This window comes from Artemia sp. Qi Xiang Cuo, chromosome 10, assembly GCF_049724085.1.
Source record: "Artemia sp. Qi Xiang Cuo chromosome 10, ASM4972408v1, whole genome shotgun sequence".
Classification (NCBI taxonomy): domain Eukaryota; kingdom Metazoa; phylum Arthropoda; class Branchiopoda; order Anostraca; family Artemiidae; genus Artemia; species Artemia sp. Qi Xiang Cuo.
Window position 1 is genome coordinate 57118637 of NC_142803.1, and position 27759 is coordinate 57146395.

General features: G+C 32.5%; 1 protein-coding gene across 2 annotated transcripts in view; it reads right to left on the reverse strand.

Annotated features, from left to right (window-relative positions):
• Positions 1–27759, reverse strand: part of LOC148947928 (scoloptoxin SSD14-like) — a 189367-nt gene that overhangs the window by 47415 nt on the left and 114193 nt on the right. For both annotated transcript variants that reach the window (XM_089095569.1, XM_089095570.1), the window contains exons 5-6: positions 16951–17143; positions 10071–10268 (exon numbers count right to left, since the gene is read on the reverse strand). In XM_089095569.1, the coding sequence (XP_088951695.1) occupies positions 10071–10268; positions 16951–17143 (391 nt within the window). The remainder of the gene's footprint in view (positions 1–10070; positions 10269–16950; positions 17144–27759) is intronic.

Genomic DNA, 27759 nt, shown 5'->3' on the forward strand with positions numbered 1-27759 from the left:
GTTGAAATTTCTTAATGACTAAAGATTTTGTTTTTCTTCTAAAAGGCTTAATATTCTCAAGGTTTTAGCTTTTGACGGATAACATTAAACCTAAGGAAATTTATGTATTTGAAATCAGTATACAAAGCTAATCATTTTCATGTATCTATAATTATTAAAATTCTGTTATTAGAGTTACAGTTACTTTCAGAGCGAGTTCCACTTTACTTTAAATAATCAGTTGTTGTATCTTGTAAAAGAGCTTTACAGGGTTTGAGAGACTCAGTTGCCTGATTCCATGTGGTTTTTCTTTACTTGGTGCCCATTAAAAACGAAATTTTTGTGTTAAATAAGTAGTTTTTGTATCTTTTAAAAGAGCTTTAAGGGGTTTGAGAGACTTAGTTGCCTGATTCCATGTGGCTATTCTTTACTTGGTGCCCATTAAAAACAAAATTTTTGTGTTAAATAAGTAGTTTCTGAATCTTTTAAAAGAGCTTTAAGGGGTTTGAGAGACTCTGTTGCCTGATTCCGTGGTGTGTGTGTGTGTGTGTGTATGTATATGTGTGTGTGTGTGTGTGTCTGTTAGTGTGTGTGTGTATGTATGTGTGTGTGTGTGTGTGTGTGTGTGCGTGTGTGTGTGTGTGTGTGTGTGTGCAAGCTATCACAATTAAACTATCTAATGTCAATAACAGAACAAATATTTTTTTTCTCTATATCATAAACAATTTTCATTGTCTACAGATCAAATTGGTCTCTAAACGGTTCATGATAAAAAAATAGTTTGGGACAAGAAAAAAAACCCTAAAATAATGTCATGAAATCAACATGCAAAGTCGACATAGCTTTATTTCATTTTTTAAGGTTAAATTAGACGAGGTTACGTGCGCACGTAACCTCGTCTAAATTAACCTTAAAAAATTTACACACACACACACAAACACAGACACACCACGGAATCAGGCAACTGAGTCTCTCAAACCCCTTAAAGCTCTTTTAAAAGATACAGAAACTACTTATTTAACACAAAAATTTCGTTTTTAATGGGCACCAAGTAAAGAAAAACCACAAGGAATCAGGCAACCAAGTCTCTCAAACCCCTTAACGCTATTTTAAAAGATACGAGAACTACTTATTTAACAAAAAACATTCGTTTTTAATGGGCGCCAAGCGAAGAAAAACCACATGGAATCAGGCAACTGAGTCTCTCAAACCCCGTAAAGCTCTTTTAAAAGATACAACAACTACTTATTTAAAGTAAAGTGTAACTCGCTCCGAAAGTAACCGTAACTCTAAAAACAGAATTTTAATAATTATAGATACATGAAAATGATTGGCTTTGTATACTGATTCCAAATACATAAATTTCCTTAGGTTTAATGTTATCCGTCAAAAGCTAAGACCTTAATATTAAGCCTTTTAGAAGAAAAACAAAATCTTTAGTCATTAAGAAATTTCAACGACCATCCTGTTTCAGAATTCCTATCAAGTTGAACAATAAAGCAAAAACGAAAAACAACTACAAAAAAAAACCTAATTTTAAACAGTTTTTGGGAAACAAGGTGAAAGTAAAGTACAACTCATCCGAAAGTAAACATAACTCTAAAAACAGAATTTTAATAATTATAGATACATGAAAATGATTGGTTTTATACACTGATTCCAAATACATAAATTTCCTTAGGTTTAATGTTATCCGTCAAAAGCTAAAACCTTGAGAATATTAAGCCCTTTAGAAGAAAAAAAAAATCTTTAGTCATTAAGAAATTTCAACGATCATCCTGTTTCAGAATTCCTATCAAGTCGAAAAATAAAGCAAAAACGAAAACAACTACAAAAAAAACCTAATTTTAAACAGTTTTTGGGAAACAAGGTGAAAGTAGAGCGCAACTAGTCCGGAAGTAACACTAACTCTAAAACCAGAATTTAAAAAATAATAGATACATGAATATGATTTGCTTTATAAGCTGATTCCAAATACATAAATTTCCTTAGTTTTAATGTTATCCGTCAAAAGCTAAAACCTTGAGAATATTAAGCCTTTTAGAAGAAAAACAAAAATCTTTAGCCATCAAGAAATTTCAACGACCATCCTGTTTCAGAATTCCTATCAAGTCGAACAATAAAGCAAAAACTAAAACAACTACAAAAAAAAACCTAATTTTAAAAAGTTTTTGGGAAACAAGGTGAAAGTAAAGTGCAACTCGTCCGAAAGTAACCATAACTCTAAAAACAGAATTTTAATAATTATAGATACATTAAAATTATTGGATTTATACTCTGATTCAAAATAAATAAATTTCATTAGGTTTAATTTTATCCTTAAAAATTTAAAACTTTGAGATTATTAATCTTTTTATAATAAAAAAAAAATATTTTTTCATCAAGAATTTACAACGACCATCCTGTTTCAGAATTCCTATCAAGTCGAACAATAAAGAAAAAACGAAAACAACTACAAAAAAAAACCCTAATTTTAAACAGTTTTTGGGAAACAAGGTGAAAGTAAAGTGCAACTCGTCCGAAAGTAACCATAACTCTAAAAACAGAATTTTAATAATAATAGATACATGAAAATTATTGTCTTTATACGCGGATTCCGTATACATAAATTTCCTTAGGTTTAATGTTATTCATCAAAAGCTAAAACTTTGAGAATATTAAGCGTTTTAGAAGAAAAACTAAACCTTTAGACATTAAGAAATCTCAACGACCATCCTCTTTCTGAATTCCTATCAAGTCGAACAATAAAAAAAACCCTAATTTTAAACAGTTTTTGGGAAACAAGATGAAAGTAAAGTGCAACTCGTCCGAAAGTAACCATAACTCTAAAAACAGAATTTTAATAATTATAGATGCATGAAAATGATTGGCTTTATACGCTGACTCCAAATACATAAATTTCCTTAGGTTTAATGTTATCCGGCAAAAGCTAAAACCTTGAGAATATTAAGCCTTTTTAGAAGAAAAACAAAATCTTTAGTCATTAAGAAATTTCAACGACCATCCTGTTTCAGAATTCCTATCATGTCGAACAATAAAGCAAAAACGAAAACAAATACAAAAAACAACCCTAATTTTAAACAGTTTTTGGGAAACAAGGTGAAAGTAAAGTGCAACTCGTCAGAAAGTAACCATAACTCTAAAAATAGAATTTTAATAATTATAGATATATAAAAATGATTCGCTTTATACGCTGATTCCAAATACATAAATTTTCTTGGGTTTAATGTTATCCGTCAAAAGCTAAAACCTTGAGAATATTAATCCTTTTAGAAGAAAAAAAAAATCTTTAGTCATTAAGAAATTTCAACGACCATCCTGTTTCAGAATTCCTATCAAGTCAAACAATAAAGCAAAAACGAAAACAACTACAAAAAAAACCCTAATTTTAAACAGTTTTTGGGAAACAAGGTGAAAGTAAAGTGCAACTCGTCCGAAAGTAACCATAATTCTAAAAACAGAATTTTAATAATTATAGATACATGGAAATGATTGGCTTTATACGCTGATTCCAAATACATAAATTTCCTTAGGTTTAATGTTATCCGTCAAAAGCTAAAACCTTGAGAATATTAAGCCCTTTAGAAGAATTTTTTTAAATACACTCGATGTTTCTCTATGATTCAATCCCAACGTCCCCCTGCTCTGAGTGTTGAAAATGATTTCACGACATTATTTTAGTTTTTTTTTTCTTGCCCCAAACTATTTTTTTTATCATGAACCCTTTTGAGATCAATTTGATCAACTTGGAGAAAGTTCAAATAGAATCGTTACTGATATTGATATTAGCGCGTAAACTACAAACTGACAAAAATATCCAAAACTTTTGTTTAATTAGCATAGGAAGCTTTTTAAATAATGCTGGGAAATCCAGAGCCCCCTCCATGGAAATATCTTCCCACCTAACCCCCAACCCCCCAAACGAGCCTTGGGAAGACATAGGGGTTTCCCACCCAACTTATGTTAATTTCTGCTGGTTTTGATTTAGACTCGATTATTTATTCTAATTTCTTTTTGGTTTGGGTTTAATTTATTTATAGATATTGATTAGTTTTAGTTTTTTTTTTAAGTAAAATTGAAACTTCTCTATGATTCATCCCCAAATTCCCCCTGCTCTGAGCGTTGAAAATTATTTCTTGACATTATTGTAGGTTTTTTTTTATTGCCCCAAAGTATTCTTTTTGTATCATGAACCCTTTTGAAATCAATTTGATCAACTTGGAGAAAGTTCAAATAGAATCGTTACTGATATTGATATTAGTGTCTGAGTATTTTTGGTTTTCCCTCCAAAATTGACCCCCACCCCCTGCCCTCAGAAATGGGGGCACGAAGGGCGTCTGAGCCTTCCCCTTGAGGCAGATCCCGGTTATTTTCGATTCTGAGTATTTTTGGTTTTCCCTCCAAAATTGACCCCCCCCTCCCCTGCCCTCAGAAATGGGAGAACGAAGGGCCTCTGAGCCTTGCCCTTGAGGCAGATCCCATTTATTTTCGATTCTGAGTATTTTTGGTTTTCCCTCCAAAATTGACCCCCCTCCCCTACCCTCAGAAATGGGGGAACGAAGGGCCTCTGAGCCTTCCCCTTGAGGCAGATCCCGTTTATTTTTGATTATGAGTATTTTCGGTTTTCCCTCCAAAATTGACAGATATTCAAAATGAACATTTCCTATACGACCCATAGAATCCATTTTCGCTAGCAAGTCGGCCTACAGTACAGCAATTTGATATGCGTAGCCTACTGCCAGGAGCCAGTGGGGGAATCCTCGCTCGTAATTGCTAATCACCTTAACCCTTTTATCCATCGTCAAGTACATGTTCCAAAAATATTTTATTCAGAGATTTCATGTTAAAAAATTATCCAATCACTAATTACCCCTTTTTTTGCAAATCACACAGAATGTGGCATCGTTCCTCAGTTTAATCCTTTTTTTCTCTCCACCTTCATACAATCCAATCACTAATTAGAATCATTCACACTCCTATTATTCAAAACATTAATTAATATCGTTCATAGTGTCCAATTTGTGAATTCCTTATCTATTTTACTCCTTGAAAGAATTATTCAAACTGTGAAATGCTATAACATGACAGTCTCTTTCATAGGCAAAATATTTGAATTCCTTTTATTCAAATACAATCACCAATCAAGTTATCAAAAAATATTTGAATATATTAAGTTATAGGCAATACTGGTTTAGAAAAACTAGAATAGTGACATAATTTCACTTTATCGACCCTCAAATTCCATTTAGGTTGCCGTACGCAAAGTATAAGGCCATGTGAGGGAGCTCTGAATCTCTTTGAATAGGTGTAGAGGGGTATCAGAATAACGTAGAAATTGCTATACAGAAAAGTATAAGGCCTTGTGAGGGAGCTCTGAATCTCTTTGAAAAGGTGTAGAGCTTCTATAGAATAACGTAGAAATTGCTATACCTCCGAGCAAATCCAGAAGGCGCATACTACTCGCATTCCATAAGGCAGGGCCGGATTTAATAGGGGCGGGGCCGGATTGAGTTTTTTGCGGGGTCCTTTCTATATATTAAGTATTTAAATAAAATATACCTGCATAGAGAGTAGTTCACGTCCGTAGTGCAAATTCACTCTAATATCCCGATTATCCTGATTAAATTCAATAAATTTTACCTTGAACTTTTACGAGTATCAGTTTTCTATATTATAAAGTATGTATTACATAATATTAAATACATTAATAATCTTATCCAGCAATTCACGCTTAAAATAAATATGTTTTAATTATTTGAATAACTCATTATTTATCCCGTACTATCAACAGCAATTTCATTTAAGTTTCAGAATCTTTTTTGATGGTTTTGATGGTAATGCGGGGCCCTTTCAAATGCGGACCCCATTGGGCCCAATTGCTACAATCGCCCTTTATTCGTCCCTGACATGTGGCAACTAATATGTAAAAATACTTGAGAAGAGGACAATTTTCCAACACTCATAACTCTTCAAATGCTTATCAAACAGTTCGTGCTCCTTCAAGCTCCTGAGCTGAGGTTTCAGGCTCCTATCTGCAAAAATGTGGAATTTTGTATTTTTTGCCAGAAGAAAGATCACGGATGCGTGTTTATTTGTTTTTTTTTCTCCAGGGGTGATCGTATCGACCTAGTGTTCCTAGAATATCCTGGGGGGGTTCATTCGAACGGAAATTAAAAATTCTAGTGCCCTTTTTAAGTAACCAAAAAAATGGAGGGCAACTAGGCCCCCTCCCACGCTAATTTTTTCCCAAAACCAGCCAAACAAAATTTTGAGATAGCCATTTTGTTCAGCATGGTCGAAAATATAATAACTATGTCTTTTAGGTTGACTTAATCCCCAACAGTCTCCGGGGGAAGGCCTGAAAGTTATGAACTTTACCCAATGTTTACATATAGTATTGGTTATTGGGAAGTATACAGACGTCTTCAGGAGTGATTTTTTCTAGTAGTAGGGGTGGGGATGGGCTGGAGGGGTTGGAGTCGTGGGAGGATCTTTCCATGGAGGAAGTTTTCATGGGGGAAGGGACATTGCTATGAAGGGGGCGCCGGATTTCCTAGCATTATTTAAACGATCAGAAATTAAATAAAACAAAAAACAAGTTTTTCAACTGAAAGCAAGGAGCAACATCAAAACTTAAAACGAACAGAAATTATTACGCATATGATCTGGGATTACCCCTTAGTCAGTACCTCGCTCTTTACGCCAAAGATTTTTTAGTAATTTCATAAGAGCTATTTATTCTAATTAACGGCCTTTGTGATTAAGGGGTCATTTTTAAAGAATTGGAACAAAATTCAAACTTCAGCGTAAAGAGCGAGGTATTGACTAGGGGGCGAACCCCTAATATACGTATTAAAAATATATGAACATAGAAGTTCGTTACGTAAGTTAATTCGTAAGTTACGTATATTTATTACTAATAATAAAGTTCGTAAATAAAATTAAACAATATTCGAGGAAGCCGTTTAACAAAATAAAAGTAAAATTAATATGCAAATTTTGTTTTAATTCATCATGTACGGTGAGCCAAAATCAAAACCTGTTTTAATTTTAAAACGTTCAAAAATTAAATTAAAAAAACAAGTTTTTTTAACTGAAAGTAAGGAGCGACATTTAAACTTAAAATGAACAAAAATTATTTCGTATATGAAAGGGGCTGTCCCCTCCTCAACGCCTCGCTGTTTACACTAAAATTAGACTCGTTCTCACAACTTTATTTTTTAAAACAATAAACAAATTTAGCGTAAAGAGCGAGGCGTTGAGGAGGGGACAGCCCCTTTCATATACGGAATAATTTCTATTCGTTTTAAGTTTAAATGTCGCTCCTTACTTTCAGTGAAAAAAAACTTGTTTTTTTTCATCCCCAACGATGATGAGCCTTTGAGGGACACCGACCTTTTCTGGCCTGAGTCTCGAATCAGTTTGGTAATTTCTCCCATTTAATAAAGGTGAAAAAATTATTTTTTCCAAGATTTTTATTTTATATCTATTGGTGAAAGCACTTTCGACGAACAATTGTCCCATTACCTCAAAATTTTTACTGTGACATATCTTTTAAAGAAAAGAGTCTGAGCTTGGTAATGAAAATTTGAGGAGTGGGGTTCAACTTTCATCTAGTTTTAAGAATAGTTTTTCTGATTTACCAACTGTTCCGATTTATGCTTATTTACCAGCCTTTATCCCCAGGTTTAAAAATTGCTGTTTATAATTTACATACTTTTTTTCTTATGCTCGTTTATCTACCTTTTCGTCTAGGTGGCAGTTTTGTGTTTTAATTTACGAACTCTTTCTTTTACGCTTATTTATCTATCTTTACGCCTAAGTTTTTGTTTTATGTTTGTAATTTACCGACTGTTCCATTTATGCTCCTTTCCCAACTTATTTTCCTAGGTTTCGGAATCAGTATTTATAATTTATCAACTGTTTCAATATTTTATCGATTGTTTGTATCCTCATTTATTTATATTTTCATCTAGGTTTCAGTTTTGTTTTTGTAACTTACCTACTATTTCTTCAATGGTCATTTATCTACTTTTCTGTGTAAGTTTCCGAATCGTTGTTTATATTTTACCGTCGCTGAAAATTTTATGCTTATTTATCTACCCTTTTTTTCAGGTTTTAGTTTCGTGTTTATAAATTACCGACTATTTCTTGGTCTAAGTTTGAGAATTGGTGCTTACAATTTGATGATTCTGAAAATTTTTATATTTTGGTATCTACCTTTTCGTTTTTTAAACAAAAGCTGAAGATTACCTTGACCGATATGAAAATAGTAGTAATTTTGATAGCAAAAACATTAATTATGTATAACGTTTTCTTCTAGCCGAAATTGAAACATCTTAGAATGAATAAAAAAAAGAAGAGCTTTATTTTAAAATTTAAGAAAAGCCCCAAAATTGATATCTTCTTTTACTAGGACCAATTCTCCACTCACCACAGGGGAAATATTTGATGCATTATAAAAATGTATTTGAACTTGATAGGAGAGTATAAAGGGCTAAAATTTGTATAATTTGGGATGAATATGGACCGGGCATAGACTTGGAGCTGCAGTTAGCTGTTGGATTCTGTTTTGGAAGGGCTTCATATCATTTGGAGAGGGGTCATCTATGGAAAAGGTAATTTAATATACATCTATTAAAATGATACGTTATTTACAGTTTTTTTTACATTTAGGGTGGATATACCCACCAGAACCAAACCATAGCTACACAACTGAATCAATTGAACCTCAATCTGAAAATTTAATCTGAAAAAAAAATATTTTTCTCCATTTGAAAGCCCCCCCCCCTTATATTTCAAAAAAATGCCTTTTTTTGGCGGGGGGCTATTTTCAAAGAAAAAACTCTTTTTTATTTTACGGAAAACATAAAAAAGACAAAGGTACTTGTTAATTATTCAAAAAACACTCAAGTTCTTGATCTGAATGTAAGATCTGAGAAAACCGGTTTCATAGCCACAAAGACAAGTGACAGGTGAGAGAATGCATTGGACATATATAATTTGGGCTAAATACTTGCGCATTAGGGGGTGGGGCTAAAGTATTTGGACAGTGTGAAGTTAGGAAACAATTCTTACTACTTAATATTCAGAATAATTGTAGCTAACACATTTGGCATGCAGACCCACTATACTCCACCCCACCCTCTCTCCTATTATGCAAATCTATAGCCCAAATTATATAAGTCCAATAAGTTCTGCCACCCGTCCATTGTCTTTGTGGCTATGAAATTGGTTTTCTCAGATCTTACATTCAGATCAAGAACTTGAGTGGGCATGGTGAATAATTATGAAGTACCAAGACAAATTTTCCCCCATAGATATTGATGACAAATTTAGCCCCCTCCCCCCCCTAAATTTTTATGAAATGACGCTACTGTGTCTTACAGTTTTTAGTAATATTAAACTTACAAAAGCAAATATATGTTGGATGTATATTTTCAGCATAATAAAAATTTGCCAATGGGCAAAAACTGAGCAAGATAACGTTTATAATATTATTGTGGTATTGGATGACATTATACGGTATATATACGGTAACATTATACGGTATTGGATGCATTTTATACACTATTTTGAATTATTTTACTAAACTAAACATTTTAAGACATTAAACATTTAATATAATATCAATTATCCATTATCTTTCAACAATGTTTAACTTGATATTACCCTGAATGATTTCAGGGAAAAAATTAGTCTATTTATCGCTGTTATGAAACTAAGAATTTTTTTGGCATAGTGTCTGAATTTTGGAATACTCAAAAAGCATCTTAGTTTCTGTGTTTTACGGGACCACAGATGTGAAATTCCCTAAGAGAGCGTATAAGGCTGGCAGAAAAAGTTAATCAGTTCAAGAGTGGGAGAAAACACTGCCTTCTAGGATATTATAATTAAATTAGTTTTCTTTTCACAATTAAAGTTTCTAATATATGATTGATTGTAAAGATGGAAGCAACAATCATTAACAATCCCAATGGGTATGGTTGTTATGATATGGTATAAATAAAAGTTTTTATTTATAAATTTGCTTTGTGTAAAAATAAAAAATCCGATAATAGTAAACGAATGAATAAACGCACACAACTTACGTATAATTATTCATGTCATCTATTGTTATAATACCATTTTTATCTTGTATATCTCGAACAAACCCGGCAGTTAATTCCCCATCATAAAGGACATTGGCCCCTTTTTCAGCAATTTTCTCTAAGGTTTGAGCCAATTTAGGTCGCTTTATAATATCACCCTCTTGCCAAACTGTGCCGGTTTCTGGATTGATGAACACGCTGAAACGAGAAAAAAAACACAATATCAAAATAAAAAAAAATAATGCTTATTGCCTAGAAAAGGGGGTAAAATATAAAACAAAATACAAGTAGCAGTATACAAGCTTTGGCAATTCAAAATCAATGCATCCTAAATCAAGTTTACCATAATTATTTATTACAAGTAAAAATTACAGCTATTATAATATTTGTTTCTTTTGTTAGTTGTGATTATAGAATAATGAATATATTAAATAACATAAACTAACAAATTTATTAATAAGAAAAATGAATATTCGGAAGGGTAACTACCTCCCGCAAGGTTATGATGTTGGTTGACTCCAGGATGATAATTTGCGAGAAACTTTGCAGGAACAGTTGAATGCTAAACCTTAGAGTTTAAAATTTGACAATGTGGAAGATGGTTGGAATAATTTTAGAAAAACAATTTGTGAAGTTGCTGATGGTGTCTTAAGGAAGAAAGTTAGGACTGCAGGTAGAACTATTAGTGAAAAGGCTTTATTTAATAGAGAAGAGAAGGGGCTTGTCCAAGACTTATCTGAGTGATAGATTATATGAAAATAAAAGGAATGTAAAAAAAAAAGTGGAGAAAGCTTTAAAATATGAACTAAGGGGGTGTGAAGTGGAGGCCTTGGATAAAATTGCCGAGGATCTGTAAGATACAGCTAGACGGCATAATAGTAAAATATTGTACTGGCATGTTAATAAATTGAGAGGGAGTAGACAATCCGGGCTTGGCCCAGTTAAAGATAGGAATGAGGCCATACTTAGCGATAAGGTAAGAATTAAAGAGAGATGGGCAGAACATTATGAGAATTTGTTAAACCAAGATGGGGTTGCAGGAAAATATATAGAGGAAAATGAAAAAGTTTGTGATACCTTGGATGTAAAGGAAGATCTGTTTTGTGAGGAAGAATTAACGACATTACTAAAAGGATTAAAAAATAATAAGGCTCCAGGTGCTGATTGTGTGGTAAATGAGTTTCTTAAATATGGTGGCTCTGAGGTTAGAAATAAGTTATTGAAGATTATGAATATGATTTTTGAAAAGGGGGAAGTACCTAACGATTTAAGCAGAACCTTAATTAAACCACTGTACAAGAACAATGATAAGAGTTAGTGTCGTAATTATAGAGGCATTAGTCTGGTCTCTATAGGTAGCAAATTACCTAGTAATATGATAATTTTTAGACTGGGAGACGCTGTAGACAAAGTTTTAAGAAAGGAACACTGCGATTTTAAAAAAGGTAGAGGATGTGTCGACCAAATTTTCACGTTCGTACATTTTCAAACTGAACTTTCAAACGGAACTCATCTCCCGGGGCTAGAAACAATGAAATTAAGTTAAATATAATTTATTTATTCATGTATGAAGGGTGGGGCACATAAGAAAGAAGACAGGCTAACGAAGAATGAGGAACCTAAGAAATCTTCCTTAGGTTGGGAACATATTAACAATAGAATTCTGGTATTTAATGTACTTGACTTTACCAGTACTATTCAGAAACATCATTTATGAATAGAATTCCGTTTTACATCCCGAAAAGGCAGCGTTGTGAGATATTGACATGTACTAAAAGTAAAAAATAATAAGGCTCTAGGTGCTAATAGGGTAGTAAATGAGTTTCTTAAATATGGTGGCTCTGAGGTTAGAAATAAGTTACTGAAGATTAGGAATATGATTTTTAAAAAGGGGGAAGTACCAAATGATTTTAGGAAAACCTTAATTTAGCGACTTCATAAGAAAGGTGATAAAAGTGAGTGTGGTAATTATCGAGACATTAGTCTGGTCTCTATAGGTAGCAAATTACTTAGTAATATGATACTTTTTAGACTGAAAGATGCCGTAGACAAAGTTTTAAGAAAAGAACAGTGCAGTTTTAGAAAAGGTAGAGAATGCGTCGATCCAATTTTCACTCTTAGGTTAATAATTGAGAAGTGCCTGAGTTGTCAAACACCTTAGGTCCTCAGTTTTATAGATTATGAGCAAGCGTTCGATTCTGCTGATAGATGAAATTTAGCAAAGTTTTTATCCTTGTATGGCATATCAGACAAGTACATTAAAGTGATTAGTGCTATGTACGAGAATAACACTGCTTAAGGTAGGAAATGAGGTTAGTAGCTGGTTTTGTATTAAATCAGGAGTTAAGCAGGGTTGTATCCTATCCCCCTTTATATGGACCTTTTTGATGGACTTTGTCTTAATGAGAACAGGAAAGGCAATGGGAGACCAAGGAATAAAATGGGGAGGAAAAACTCTCCTGGACTTAGATTATGCTGCTGATTTAAGCATCCTAGATGAAAGCGTGAGCAAATGAATGAACTTTTAGAGGTTTTGCGAGTTTAGGGCGCTAGAATAGGTTTGAAAATTAATGTTAAGAAGACTAAGTTACCATGGGCACCCATATGGGGGAGAGGAGGACTCCACCCCCCCCCCTGCCTGAATGATGCTGGCTTATATTTTATATTTTTGTTTTGAGATTTCTATTATACAGCATTAGAAGTGCCGATAAGACCAGCTAAGACCCCCCCCCCTAAAAATCAGCTTATGGGGGCCAATGTCAGTCACTAAGGCTAGGAATAAGTGAAGATGAAGAGGTGACGTTGGGTAACTAAAAGATTAATCAGGTGTAGCTTCACTTGCCTTGGTAGTAATATTAGTAAAGACAGTGGGAGCAGTGAAAATGTTAAAAGTAGAGAATAGCCAGGACTCAAGGTATTAATAGCCAAGGCTTACAGCTGAAAAAGGTTTGGAAGAACAGAAAGATAAGTCTGCGAACCAAGATTAGAATATTAGAAGCTACAGTGATGCCAGTGGTCAAGTATGGTTGTGAATATGGCTCTCAAGCATGGGCGCTCCGAAAAGCGGATGAAGATTTGCTAGATGTTTTCCAGAGAAATTCCCTACGGTTTGTTCTGGGTACCCGGCTGACTGAACGTAATTCAAACAGTAGGTTGGACGAAAAATGTGGTTCAATTCTGCTTTCTAGGGCTATAATGAAAGAAAGGTTGAGATGGCTTGGGCACGTTCGGCGAATGAAGCATGACAGATTGCCGAAAATTGTCTTTTTCGGCCAACCTTCTAGGGCTAAACAGAAACCAGGTAGTCCTCGTCTAGGGTGGGATGATGTCATAAAGAAAGATTTAAAGGAAATGGGAACATCCTAGGAGGGTGTAAAGAAAGAGGCTTTGAATAGATTGGGACGGGGGAGGAGCGTGCATAGCTGTGTTGGCCTCAGGCGGCTTGGTACTGCGGAGAGTTTTTAGTAGTAGTAGCAGCAGTAGTGGTACACATACATATACATATATATATATATATATATATATATATATATATATATATATATATATATATATATATATATATATATATATATATATATATATATATATATATATATATATATATATATATATATATATATATATATATATATATATATATATATATATATATATATATATATATATATATATATATATATATATATATATATATATATATATATATATATATATATATATATATTATATATAACTGTGCTTTCCCCAAAAGCAAATATTTTTATTTGGTTTAGATGTTCTTTCCTTTTGTTCTCTAAAGCGGCATTCACATGCGTGTCTAGCTAGAATCCCATGTCTATACGGGTGTCTGGTCAAACATCAATGTTCAGACAACTACCGTTCACAAGTAAAATTTGGTTCTTGGCTAGACAAGTTACAGCTGGGCATCCAGTTCTAGACTCTAGAACTCAAAAGTCTAGGATTTTCATTTGCAGCCAATCAGAATGTGTCAAGTTCCATTATTTTCATCATATATGTTTACATTTTCAAACTAAAATTTAATTTTTGTTTTCTTATCAATTGTGTTTCTCATTTTAGGCAAATACTTTTTGACTAAAATACATTTTAGGCATTTTAGGCAAATACATTTTAGGCTCGTATGTAACACCAGACATAATAGTGTAGCACACTAAGGCAATAATTTGGCTTTCCTCATCCATTATCTTATGACAGTAAAAATACGGATTGCAATTTTGAAAGTTTTGCCTGCATAATTTCTCTTGATTGGCTAGAAATGACAACTGTAGTCTATTTGAAACAAAATTTGTAGTTTTAGCTAAGCAATGAATTCTTCCTGTGAACGTTAATTTCCTAGACATTGATTTCTGGTCAGACACGTATCTAGACAAGAGATTCTAGCTAGACACGAATGTGAACGCCGCTTAAGATCAATTGCAAAGTGAGCATGAACTCTGCTTCCATCTTCCATTTATACTAGTTCTGCAACTGGGAAAACTTAACCTCCATCCCTAAGCTGTGGTTCCACCTCCAACAGAAACAATTTTTATTTTGTTTTTCAAGTAAAATTCTTTCGAGTATTTGCAATCGAAGACTAAAATACTTTTTAGACACCTATTAAAAATGCATTTTTTTTCTGCAAATTTTGTACCACTATAGATATTGTAATGTACCACCAGCGGTATATGTGCCAATTTTTGAAAACGCAGGGTCTAGAGTGAAAGAACAAAGAGCTGATTCAATAAAATTCATTTCATCTCTGAGAAAAACCTCAATAAAACATTGTTGTTAATTTTTAAAATTTAACATTTGATCTACATTGGGACAAAGAAAAAGACCCATTTTCACCATAACAGCACAATAGGTATAATTTTGGATATTTTAATAACTATTTTTTTTTACTGTTTATAATGGCTATTAGATTTTGAAGTAGGGCTTGATACTTTGAATTTCTTTGTTACTTTTTTTTGTAGCTTTTTGCTTTACATGATGTTTTATTACTTTAAAATTATTCATTTCGAAGTCGTTACAGAAAATTCAAGTTCATTTATGAGAATGCATCAATAAAAATATTGTTATTCATTTTTATTTTCAGTATTCGATCTACACTGGGAAAAAGAAAAATGCCCATTTTCACAAAAAGAGCACAATAGGTGTGAATTTGGACATTTTAATAACTATTGTTGTTCTTTTTACTATTTTTAATAGTTATTTTGATTTTAAAATGAAGCTTGCTACTTTGAATTTCTTTATTACTGGTTATTACGGCTCTTTGCTTACTTATAGTTATCTATTCCTTTGTATTTATTTTGAATTCATTAGAATAAATTCAAATTGACCTGTGAGAGAACTTCAATATAAATATTGCTATTTATTTTTGGTATTTTTTAGTCTGATCTACATTGGGACTAAGAAAAAGCCCCATTTTGGGAAAAAAATCACAAAAGATATATTCTTGGACATTTTATTAACTATGGTTCTTTTAAACTATTTCTTAATAACTGTTTTAATTTTAAAATGGAGCTTGCTACTTTGGATTTTTGCTGCTACTGTACATTGTGGCTCTTTGCATTACATAATTTTTTAGCAATGGCATGCTCATTTTAGCTTAAACTTATTCATTTTTTTACATTGATATTGAATTCATTACGTTTGCTATGCATTTTTTTACTTTTGCTTTACACTGGGACAAAAACAAAACAGACATTTTCACCAAAAGAGCATAAAAGGCATGTTTATGGGTATTTTTTATGACTATTTTAATAAAATAATTATTTTTTATTAACTATGTGAACAATAAAGCAGAGCTTATTCTCGTTGTTGCTACTTGTTGTAGCTCTTTCTTTCATCTTTTTATTTTTTTATTAATGACATGTTCACGTTACCATAAAGCTATTCGTTTTGTTAAGTTCATTATAAACCCTTAGAAAAAGGTAATTTCTGAAAAAAAAACAATAAAAGTATTAGTAATCATTTTTAGTATTTTCATTTTATTATTCTAGACTCTTATTATTCTTATTATTCTATATAGGCCTATTAATAATAATATATTAACACATTATTAATATATTCTGAATATGTTTATTAGATTATTATAGAGGAACAATATTGTATATTATGAATATATTAATAATATATAATTAATATTATTATTCTTAGGAAGGGGGTGGCAAATTTACTAATGGCTTTAAAATCTTGTTTTGTGTTAAAAATAACCCTTTAGAACTAAGAGAAAGAAATTGTTAGTATCTATTAAAATTATGCTGATTGTTATATTGTAGATTTCACATCAATCCATTGCAAATGTTTGACTTTTTACTACTGATAATATTGTTGGTTCTACGTGTCTAAATACAAAATATCTGATTAATTTGAACTTTTTTCTCAGCCAACATTTCTGAAATAATAACATAAATTAAATTAAATTCAGTTCAGAAACATAAATAATATTTATGTTCAGAAATATTTATTCAGTTCAGAAACTTATTAATATTTATAAATATTAATACATATTAATATTGGATATTATTAAGATGTGAGTTTAGTTTATTGTTTTTAACTTATGGTTTCTTTTCTTTGTATGTTTTGTTAATTTATTTTAGTCCTTATTTTTGTGTTTTTTTTTTATTTGCTGATAAAGGCTTCCGGACATGAAGTCAAAATATTCTAATTTGTTTATAATTTGAAGTTTGTTTTTTTTTTTTTTTATTATTATTAGTTTTTATATATTTTCATTCGTTTTACTCAGTTAAGAAACTTCAACAAAAACTTTGAACCAGTTTCTGTAGTAATCGAGAGAAGTAAGAGATGAACTAGTTAAGTAAAGGAAAGTAAAAGAAAGTAAAGAAACTGAAAATTAAAGGAGCTACTGGAAGCAAACCTCATGGTTGGTTCATTAAGTATTCTTTCCTTTTGTTCTCTAAGAGCGTTCGCTAAGTGAGCATTAACTCTACTTCCAATTTTTGCTAGTTCTGCAACTGGTAAGACTAAATCTCGCCAAGGTAGGCTTCCACTTGTGCTGTGAAGCGCCCAGAGCCCTCTCAATTCTCCAGGTACAGCTGAAGCCAAGCCACCTAAGAAAGAGAGATACTGAGTTAAATTTTACCTCAAATGTATTTTTTAAATCCTCTTGGTAAATATTCACTGGGGATTCATAGTACAGGAAAATACAGCACTGCTAAGCTGAGTTTTTACGGGGATGGTAAGTTTCATTCTGGATAGACAATAAAAGCTACTTTTCTTTTGAAAATTTGTACGTTCTCCTTTCTGATTAAACTTTTCCTTTTTGAAACATTCTCCTTCTTCCCTTTTTTTATTTTTTAATTAAAACCCACCTTCTCTCCTCTTAGTGACGACAAATTTTAAATTCAAAATACATCTAATTTTAACTTTCGACGTCACCTACTCTTTTTTTTATTAAATAACAGCCGAAATGGACACACTTCAAGTCACCATATACTACCAAAAACCTCCTTCTTCTTTCTCCTTCTCGTTTTTGAAACGTTCGTGATATTGAACGTTTAGAAGGAGGTTTTGAAAAATATAGCAATGTTAAGCGAAGTTTAAATTATATCTACTTTTTAAATCGTATCTAAATTATTTTTCTGCTACCTATTTGCAAGTCGCCGGCTTTTTAGCCTCATTGTGTTTGATCAGGATCGAAGTTTTTGAAATTATATTTCAGGTATTAGATAATATTCCCCTTTCACAATTGTAAAGAAGAAAAGATATCTGATCAAAAATAAAAAATACTTCGATTTACTGAACGTTTAGCATTGAATGTCTTTTATGATACTGAACGCTTAGCAGGAGCAATGATAACTTTACCACTGTTAATCCAAGTTATGCCAGGAGAAAATAAGTTGTGCCTTGAATAGACAGTACATACTACATAGTCTATAATGTGTAGCACTGACCGTCAATTGTGATACTGAACGTTTATCAGGGAGCTTTTTATAAATTCAGCACTATTAAGCTAAGTTATGCCAGGAGAATGCATATTGTGTCTTTAAAAGACAGTACAGTCTAATTCTCATAGAAAATGTTTAGAATTGAACGTCTATTATAATATGAACGTTTAGTAGAAGGTTTTGAAAAATTGAGCACCGTTAAAATTGATTTATGCCGGGAGAATGTAAGTTGTATTTTGAAAGACAATACAGATTGCTTTGTCTTATATAATGTTTAGTATTGAACATCTATTATGCTAATAACGTTTAACAGAAGTTTTCAAAACGAAAAATAGAATTGTTAAGATAAGTTTTGACCTAGGGCGACCAAACAAAGTCTCAAATTTCATTCCAGTCGGTAAAACAATAAAAAGTAAAAACCTCTGAAAAATAAAAAAAATTCATTTATTTTCTATCTAAAAAATATTTATTAGAGCAAAAACAGGGAAACATTTCTATTTTGAGAAAATTTTGCTAGCAGAACAGTTCTTTCGAAACAAAGTTGAACAAAATCTCAACCCGTAAAAAGTTTTTTTTTAATGAGGAGCCATGAAATCCTGGAGCCATGAAGCCATGAGGAGCCACCGAAACAAAATTTGACGCCTACCAAAACTTATTTTTATCTTACATAAATCTTAAATAGCCAATCTTTGTAAAGTCTAATTGACAAGTATTCTTAACAAGACATCAATCTCTAAGTATAATCATTATTATCTATCACAATTATTTTCCACTTTTATAAAGAGCACTAATTGGTGTAATGTACCAACAGTTGATTCTAATTAATTTAATATAGGGCCAGATCCACAAAACTAGATCAATACTCAGGCCTTTAAGACCCATTGCCTCTATACCACGAAAACAACTAAACTTAAATTGAAGTCGAGGGACTAGCGGTAGATTTGGCCTCCACACCCTTGCCATACACTTTGCCAGCAGTCAGATTTCTTCTTCCCTTACTATATCCTCCTGTTTGATAATGTTGCAGAACATATCAAGCCGGTACCTTTTTCCAGCTGAACGCTCTCCTATCAGATACCTTCTTGTTTCGACGGGGGCCATCTCACACTTTTGGCAAATTTGAGTCTCAGTCCTCCGTATTTAGAATAGATACTTCCCAAAATTTCTATTTCCTGTTATGGCTTTTATGAACATTCTGATATCAGACCTTTTCTGTCATAAGACATGCTTATTCAAGATAGCATCAAACTTGGGCGTAATTCCTTCGTTTCACTATATCCAACCCTCCTATTCCAGTTTTGTCCCAGCGTCCCTCCAATACTCCAACTTCCCACTGCCACTTCCCACTCCAATTTAGCTGTCTTATCTGCCAAATGAAGTTTATGTCTAGAAATTGATGATGATAACTAGCATGCGTGTGAACGGGACAGAAACAAAATTGGTCAGTTCTTGACAGAAACCATATGAACTATGCTAGATATTTACATCCACCACCAAAAAGATTGAAAATAGACCAGAGTTGCGCCTTTAAATACGGGTTTTTTGTATGTACCCAGCTAAGATATCTTTAACTCCTTTTTTATGATTTAGTCACTCCAAAACTTTCGATTGAGAACCTTATAAAACAAGTTAAAAATTTGAAACACGACAGGCGTATTTCAAGATTTCCTCTTACCCTTTCATTTGTGCCTGTATTCAATTAAATAAGAAAAAACAAATTTTTTTAACTGAAAGTAAGGAGCAACATTAAAACTTAAAACGAACAGAAATTATTCCGTATATGAAAGGGGTTGCCCCCCCCCCTCAACGCCTCGCTCTTTACGCTAAAGTTTTTATTGTTTAAAAAAATAGAGTTGTGAGAGAGTCAAACTGAAGCATAAAGAGTGAGGCGTTGAGGAGGGGACAGACCCTTTCATACACGGAATAATTTCTGTTCGTTTTAAGTTTTAATGTCGTTCCTTACTTTCAGTTAAAAAAAAAAAAACTTTTTTTTTATTTAATTTTGAACGTTTTTGAATTAATGCAGAGTTTGATTTTGGCTCACCGTACATGAATAATTAAAACAAATTTGCATATTAATTTTACTTTTATTTGGTTAAATGGCTTTCTCGAAGCTTATTTAATTTTATTATGGAACGTTTTTATTAGTAATAAATATACGTAACTTACGGAGTAACTTACGTAACGAACTTCTATATTCATATATTTTTAATACGTATATTAGGGGGTTCGCCCCCTAGTTAATACCTAGCTCTTTACGCTAAAGTTAGTATTTTGTTCCAATTCTTTAAAAATGACACCTTAATCAAAAAGGCCGTTATTTAGAATAAATAGCTCTTATGAAAGTAGGATAGTATTGGCTATTGGGAAGTATGCAGACGTTTTCAGGAGGGGATTTTTTCGGGTAGTAGGGGGGTGGGTGGGTCGGGGGTTATTTGGGAGGATCTTTTCATGAAGGGAATCTTCACGGGGGAAGGGATTTTGCTATGAAGGGGGCGCCAGATTTCCCAGCATTATTTAAAAAAAGGATCAGAAATTAAATATATAAAAAAACAAGTTTTCCAACTGAAAATAAGGAGCAAAATCAAAACTTAAAACGAACAGAAAATATTACGTGTATAATTGGGTTCACCCACAAGTCAATACCTCGCTCTTTAAGCCAAAGATTTTTTAATACTATATTATATTATTGGGTGAAGTTCCTAACTTTCAACAATACCCCTGAAGACTTCGGGGGATTAAGCCATCCTAAATGACAATATTCTCATGTTTTCAACTACGTTGAACAAATTGGCTATGTCAAAATTTTGATCATTTGACATTGGGAAAAAATGATTGTTGGAGGGGGCCTCGTTGCCCTCCATTTTTTTGGTCACTTAAAAAGGGCACTAAAACTTTTAATTTCCGTTCCAGTGAGTCCTCCCACGATATTCTGGACCACTGGGTCGATACGATCACCCCTGGAAAAAAAAAAAAACAAACAAATAATCACGCATCCGTGATCTTTCTTCTGGCAAAAAATGCAAAATTCCACATTTTTGTAGATAGGAGCTTGAAACATCTACAGTAGGGTTCTCTGATACGCTTAATATGATGGTGTGATTTTCGGTAAGGTTCTATAACTTTTAGGGGGTCTTTCCCCCTTTTTTCGAAAATCAGCCAAATTTTCTCAGGAACGTAACTTCTAATGGGTAAGACTAAACTTGATGAAAGTTATATATTTGAAATCAGCATTAAAATCTGATTCTTTTGATGTATCTATTGGTATCAAGAGTTTCTAGAGTTCCGTTTTCTAGAGTTTCGGTTACCATTGAGCCGGGTCGCACCTTACTTACAGTCCGTTACCACGAACTGTGTGATTCAGGCTAGAGCATAAAATATGACGCAAATTTGAACTACCGAATCTGAACTTTGAGGGCGTCAAAAGAGCATCCAACTGTAAGAGCATATTAGAGAGGGGTGTTATAGATGGTCGCTTTCAAGGGGAGTTCTACCATTAGAAAACGCAAAATCAGCGAGTTATAATCAAAATATACACAACTACAGAAAGGTTTGGGTGATGCACGGACTCGAAGATTTACATTACATAGAAATAAAATGAAAGAAATGAAATGAAAGAAATTTGCCTGCCTGAATGAAAGAAATGTGCTATTCATTCATAATTTTGAACAGAGTAATGAAATATGAGGAACAACTTTACAATAGACATGTGAACTTATTATCCAACACTAATCCTGCTCATCCTAAATTTTTCCAAGAATTTCCTCCCCCAATTTTAAGGGGATGAACAGATTTCTGATGAGTAGTTTGAACACTCTCGGAAGCAGCTTTGGACAGAGTTTTAGGTAGCCATTAGATTGTTTTGTGTCTTTTTTATTCCTGATTTCTTGTATGCTCGTTGCTTCAAATCTTTACTCTATTCAAAGTAACTTGAATTTTGAGAGGAAAAAATTATAGCAGGCTAAAATAAGGTTTTTTTTGTCATTTTTACGGTATTAATCGTACTAAAAGGCTGTTAAAAAAAAGATAATTGTTTATTGGTTGATTGCTGTCCCGTAGGATCTATAAAAATAACTAGAGACGTGCCTTTTTTAGGGGGGGGGGGGCTGTACCCAAATATATGTGATGGTATATACATTGTGGATGCTTATTCAATATTCACGAATTACAAAAAGTGAATTAGGCCTATATGAATATGCTGTTATTTTTTGTGTTAAAAACTTAGTATTTTATCACTTTTGCTTCTAACCCATTGGTATGTAGACCCCACCCAGTAATTTTTTGGTAGCACGTGCTTGTAGGGGAGGTACTTAAACCAAGAAATCAATAAATATGAAATTACAATTTAATGAAACCAAAAAAAAAGTTGGATTTCCTCGAATTGGCTTGGGAAAGAAAACAAGAAACGAAACGAAATTGGAAAGTTACGAGAAAAATTAAAGAGTGGGGGTTTGTATAAAACTACAGGGGAGGAGTAGTGTTGGCAACTGTTTGGTCTGAGGCGGATGAAAAAACTCGTCATTGAAAAGCAGATTTTGCGGTACAGTTAAATATTACTTTTTCTTCTTTTTTTATTTACTTTAATTCCTTTTAGATAATCAAAAGGACCACGGTTTTGTCTCTATACGAGTTAATTAGCTAGAAATATTTAATTTTCTTACGAGGGTAAAACGTCACTTTGTTGTTTTCATTTCCTATACTATAAATATAAAATCACTACATACAAAAATAAATGTACTATTTCATTCATTGTTTTCCAGTCAGCATTCAACCCTAATGAATGCTCTGGCGAGAATACGATTGGTATAAAAGGTCGGAGTTGTTTTGGTGTTGTGAGATGGTTTTGGGGTTTCCATTTCGTCATAGACTCCTTTGTCCGTCCCTATCCCGGAAATGGGGATTCGGTGATGGAAAACGAGTATGATATATCATTGTTCTTGTTTTCTCCTATTTACGATTTTTCTCGTTTGTTATCCCCGAAAGAGAAATCCTGCTTGCGCGGCCTCACAGTGGTGTCACGGTAGACCTTTCACGAGTCTACCTAACAAGAACCGTAAACGCAAAGGGTACTGCTTGGTGACCTTTAGGAGTGGCACCCCTTGAGGAAATTATAGCCTTGTAAACGACTCCACATTTGCACTAGATTCTGATTGATAGATTTTTCTTCTGGGTCTTATTTGCTTTGGTGGTCTTTATTTGGGCTGAAAAACTTTTTCCTAGATAATTTATCTATTAAGGGCCATATCAGTGTATTTTTTGTAGGTATGGCTATACAATAAAATGAACGTAATAGGCTTAAAGTTCTTTGCGTAAAATTTGACTTTTCTTGATAGAAGAGCATCGCCAAGTCTTGAAAACCAGGTTGTGACCAAGTTGGGCCTAGGATTGCAGAAAGCCTCCATTCATGCGGGAAATTTCAGGAGCTTCTTGCTGTCAGGTTGTAAGTTGGCATGCCTAGACATGAGAAAATGTGTTGGTCCCCGTCCTGCACTGGCTTAGGACCCTTAATTTTTCCTGTGGCTATATTAATTTCGATGACTTAAATAAAGTGAAAGTTGAACTTGGATTGTCATAACGCTAAAACACAACTATCGTATTGACGAATTCAGACGTTTCGAACTGGGCTTTTTAGGAGTGTCAGAAACTCATATCCCAGGAGTAATAAACATAAATTAGGTGATAAACCGACTGATATGGAGTGTAGTGACTTAGATGAATTTTACTCACAGCTGCAGGAACAAATAGATTCAGGTAGAAATATTGTATTTTTATTAGAGGATATAATGCCAAGGTTGGTAGAAATAGGGATAGATGGTACCCTAGCCTTGGTAAATTTGGTATAGGAAAAGAAAATAGTAACGGTTATGGACTGCTGCAATTTTGAAGGTTAAACAATACAGTTTTAACCAATACAGTATTTGGTCATAAAAATGATAGGGGTGGTTTAATTAATTCATTATTCTCTTGCATAGAAAGTCATCAGAGTCATAAAGACGTAGGACTGGATAATAAAGACGAACGCAGCTAGACGCGTGATTCCATGCGAACTGCAGGACACATGAAGCGTCTATATTTTGAACGCAAATTGCATGTCCAGCCTTTGAGCTGGCCCAAAATTTAACAAGGTACTCACATGATGACGAGCAGCCTAATTGATTAAGTTGCTGTTAACAGAAGACTGACAGGATTGATACAAGACATCAGAGTATGCAGGCCTGCTGTTACTGGTGTTAAAAGAAAAGATTAACATCTAGTAGTGTCTAGGGTTAATCCAAAGCTGAAATTTAGGAAAGAGCTTCCGGGAAGTTTTGACATTGGTGAACTCCAGGATGAGAATTTCAAAGAAACTTTCCAAAAACAGTCCAATATTAGATTACAGGGCCTAAACTTGGGCAATGTAGAAGATGGTTGGAATAATTAAAAAAAATAGTTTGTGAGTAGTAAGGCATCTAGTACCACTAGATATACATGCACTTTCACAAGCCTGAGGCGTGGATATGCGTGTAGTTTAACCGGTACATTGGGTTACCAGGGCCAGTCACCTATTACAATGAACGGTACTTGTCCTACCAGACGGGTTTTCTAATGTGACACCCATTTTTTGGAGGTCAAACAGAGAGAAAGAGCGGCGGTCACACTAACTTGATTAGTAATTGGATTCAGATATTCTACGAACGGACTTTCAGTCCTACATTCACGGGTTTCTGCAAAGTGTTATGGGCTTCATTGAAAAAATACCAGTTTAAAAAAAAAAAATAAATAAACATGTATCCATGATCTTTCTTCTGGCAAAAAATACGAATTCCAATCAAAACTGGTCAAACGTGTTAATAAGCTGTATTCTTTACATGGTGTTCGTTCAAAAAGCGATGATTTCTGTTAAATAAATAATTCTTATATTTTTTCCGTTCAATTGAAAGCGAGGATTTCTGTTAAATAAATAATTGTTATACCTTTTAAAATAGCTTTACGGGTATTGAGGGACTCAGTCGTTTTATTCCGTGTGATTTTTTATTTACATGCTATTCGTTCAAAAATCGATTATTTCACTTAAATAAATAATTCTTATATTTTTTCCGTTCAATTGAAAACGAGGATTTCTGTTAAATAAATAATCCTTATGCCTTTTAAAATAGCTTTATGGGGTTTGAGGGGCTCTGTCGTTTTATTCCGTGTGATTTTTTCTTTACATGGTGTTCGTTCAAAAAGCGAGGATTTCTGTTAAATAAATAATTCTTTTATTTTTTTCCGTTCAATTGAAAGCGAGGATTTCTGTTAAATAAATAATTGTTATACCTTTTAAAATAGCTTTACGGGGTTTGAGGGACTCTGTCGTTTTATTACATGTGATTTTAAAATAGCTTTACGGGGTTTGAGGGGCTCTGTCGTTTATTACGTTTTATTTTTTATTTAAATGGTGTTAGTTAAAAAAGCGAGGATTTCTGTTAAATAAATAATTCTTTTATTTTTTTCCGTTCAATTGAAAGCGAGGATTTCTGTTAAATAAATAATTGTTATACCCTTTAAAATAGCTTTACGGGGTTTGAGGGACTCTATCGTTTTATTTCAAAAAGCGAGGATTTCTGTTAAATAGATAATTCTTATATTTTTTCCCGTTCAATTGAAAGCGAGGAATTTTTTTAAATAAATAATTTTTATACCTTTTAAAATAGCTTTAAGGGGTTTGAGGGGCTCTGTTTTGTTATTCCGTGTTATTTTTTATTTAAATGGTTTTCATTCAAAAAGAGAGGATTTATGTTAAATAAATAAATCTTATATTTTTTAAGTTAAATTTAAATAGAGGAGTTATGTTAAATAAATAATTTTTATACCTTTTAAAATAGCTTTACGGGGTTTGAGGGGGCTCTGTCGTTTTATTCCATGTGATTTTTTCATTACATGGTGTTCGTTCATAAATCTAGTATTTATTTTAAATAAATAATTATTATATTTTTTACGTTCAATTTAAAGAGAGGATTTCTTTTAAATTAATAATTTTTATACCTTTTAAAATAGCTTTACGGGGTTTGAGGGTCTCTGTCGTTTTATTACGTGTGATTTTTTATTTACATTGTGTTCGTTCAAAAAGCGAGGATTTCTGTTAAATTTATAATTCTTTTATTTTTTCCGTTCAATTGAAAACGAGGATTTCTGTTACATAAATAATTGTTATACCTTTTAAAATAGCTTTACGGGTTTTGAGGGGCTCTGTCGTTTTATTCAGTGTGATTTTTTCTTTACATTGTGTTCGTTCAAAAAGCGAGGATTTCTGTTAAATAAATAATTCTTTTATTTTTTTCCGTTCAATTGAAAGCGAGGATTTCTGTTAAACAAATAATTGTTATACCTTTTAAATAGCTTTACGGGGTTTGAAGGACTCTGTCGTTTTATTACGTGTGATTTTAAAATAGCTTTACGGGGTTTTATTGGGTTGTGTCGTTTTATTCAGTGTTATTTTTTCTTTACATTGTTTTAGTTCAAAAAGAGAGGAATTCTGTTAAATAAATAATTATTTTATTTTTTTCCGTTAAATTGAAAGCTATGATTTCTGTTAAATAAATTATTGTTATACCTTTTAAAATAGCTTTACGGGGTTTGAGGGACTCTGTCTTTTTATTTCAAAAATCGAGGATTTGTGTTAAATATATAAATCTTATATTTTTTTCCGTTAAATTTAAAGCGAGGATTTATGTTAAATAAATAATTTTTATAACTTTTAAAATAGCTATAAGGGGTTTGAGGGGCTCTGTCGTGTTTTTATTGTTTATTTTTTATTTAAATATTTTTAGGTAAAAAAGAGATGATTTATTTTAAATAAAAAAATCTTATATTTTTTACGTTAAATTTAAAGCGAGGAATTATGTTAAATAAATAATTGTTATAACTTTTAAAAAAGCTTTACGAGGTTTGAAGGACTCTTTTGTTTTATTCCGTGTGATTTTTTCTTTACATGATGTTCGTTCAAAAAGCGAGGATTTCTGTTAAATAAATAATTGTTATAGCGTTTAAAATAGCTTTACGGGGTTTGAGGGACTCTGTTGTTTTATTCCGTGTGATTTTTTCTTTACATGGTGTTCGTTAATAAAGCGAGGATTTCTGTTAAATAAATAATTCTTATATTTTTCCCGTTTAATTGAAAGCGAGGATTTCTCTTAAGTAAATAATGGTTATGCATTTTAAAATATCTTTATGGGGTTTGAGGGTCTCTGTCGTTTTATTGCGTGTGATTTTTTCCTTACATGGTATTGGTTGAAAAATCGAGGATTTCTGTTAAATAAATAATTCTTATTTTTTTTCCGTTCAATTGAAAGCGAGGATTTCTGTTAAATAAATAATTGTTATACCTTTTAAAATAGCTTTACGAGGTTTGAGGGACTCTGTCGTTTTATTCCGTGTGATTTTTTGTTTACATGGTGTTAGTTCAAAAAGCGACGATTTCTGTTAAATAAATAATTCTTATATTTTTTATGTTAAATTTAAAGCGAGGATTTTTTCCGTTCAATTGAAAGCGAAGATTTCTGTTAAATAAATAACATTTTTTCCGTTCAATTGAAAGCGAGGATTTGTGTTAAATAAATAATTGTTATACCTTTTAAAATAGCTTTACGGGGTTTGAGGGGCTCGAAAATTTCTGTTAAATAAATAATTGTTATACCTTTTAAAATAGGTTTACGGGGTTTTAGGGACTCTGTTATTTTATTCCGTGTGATTTTTTCTTTACATGGTGTTCGTTCAAAAAGTGAGGATTTCTGTTAAATAAATAATTGTTATATCTTTTA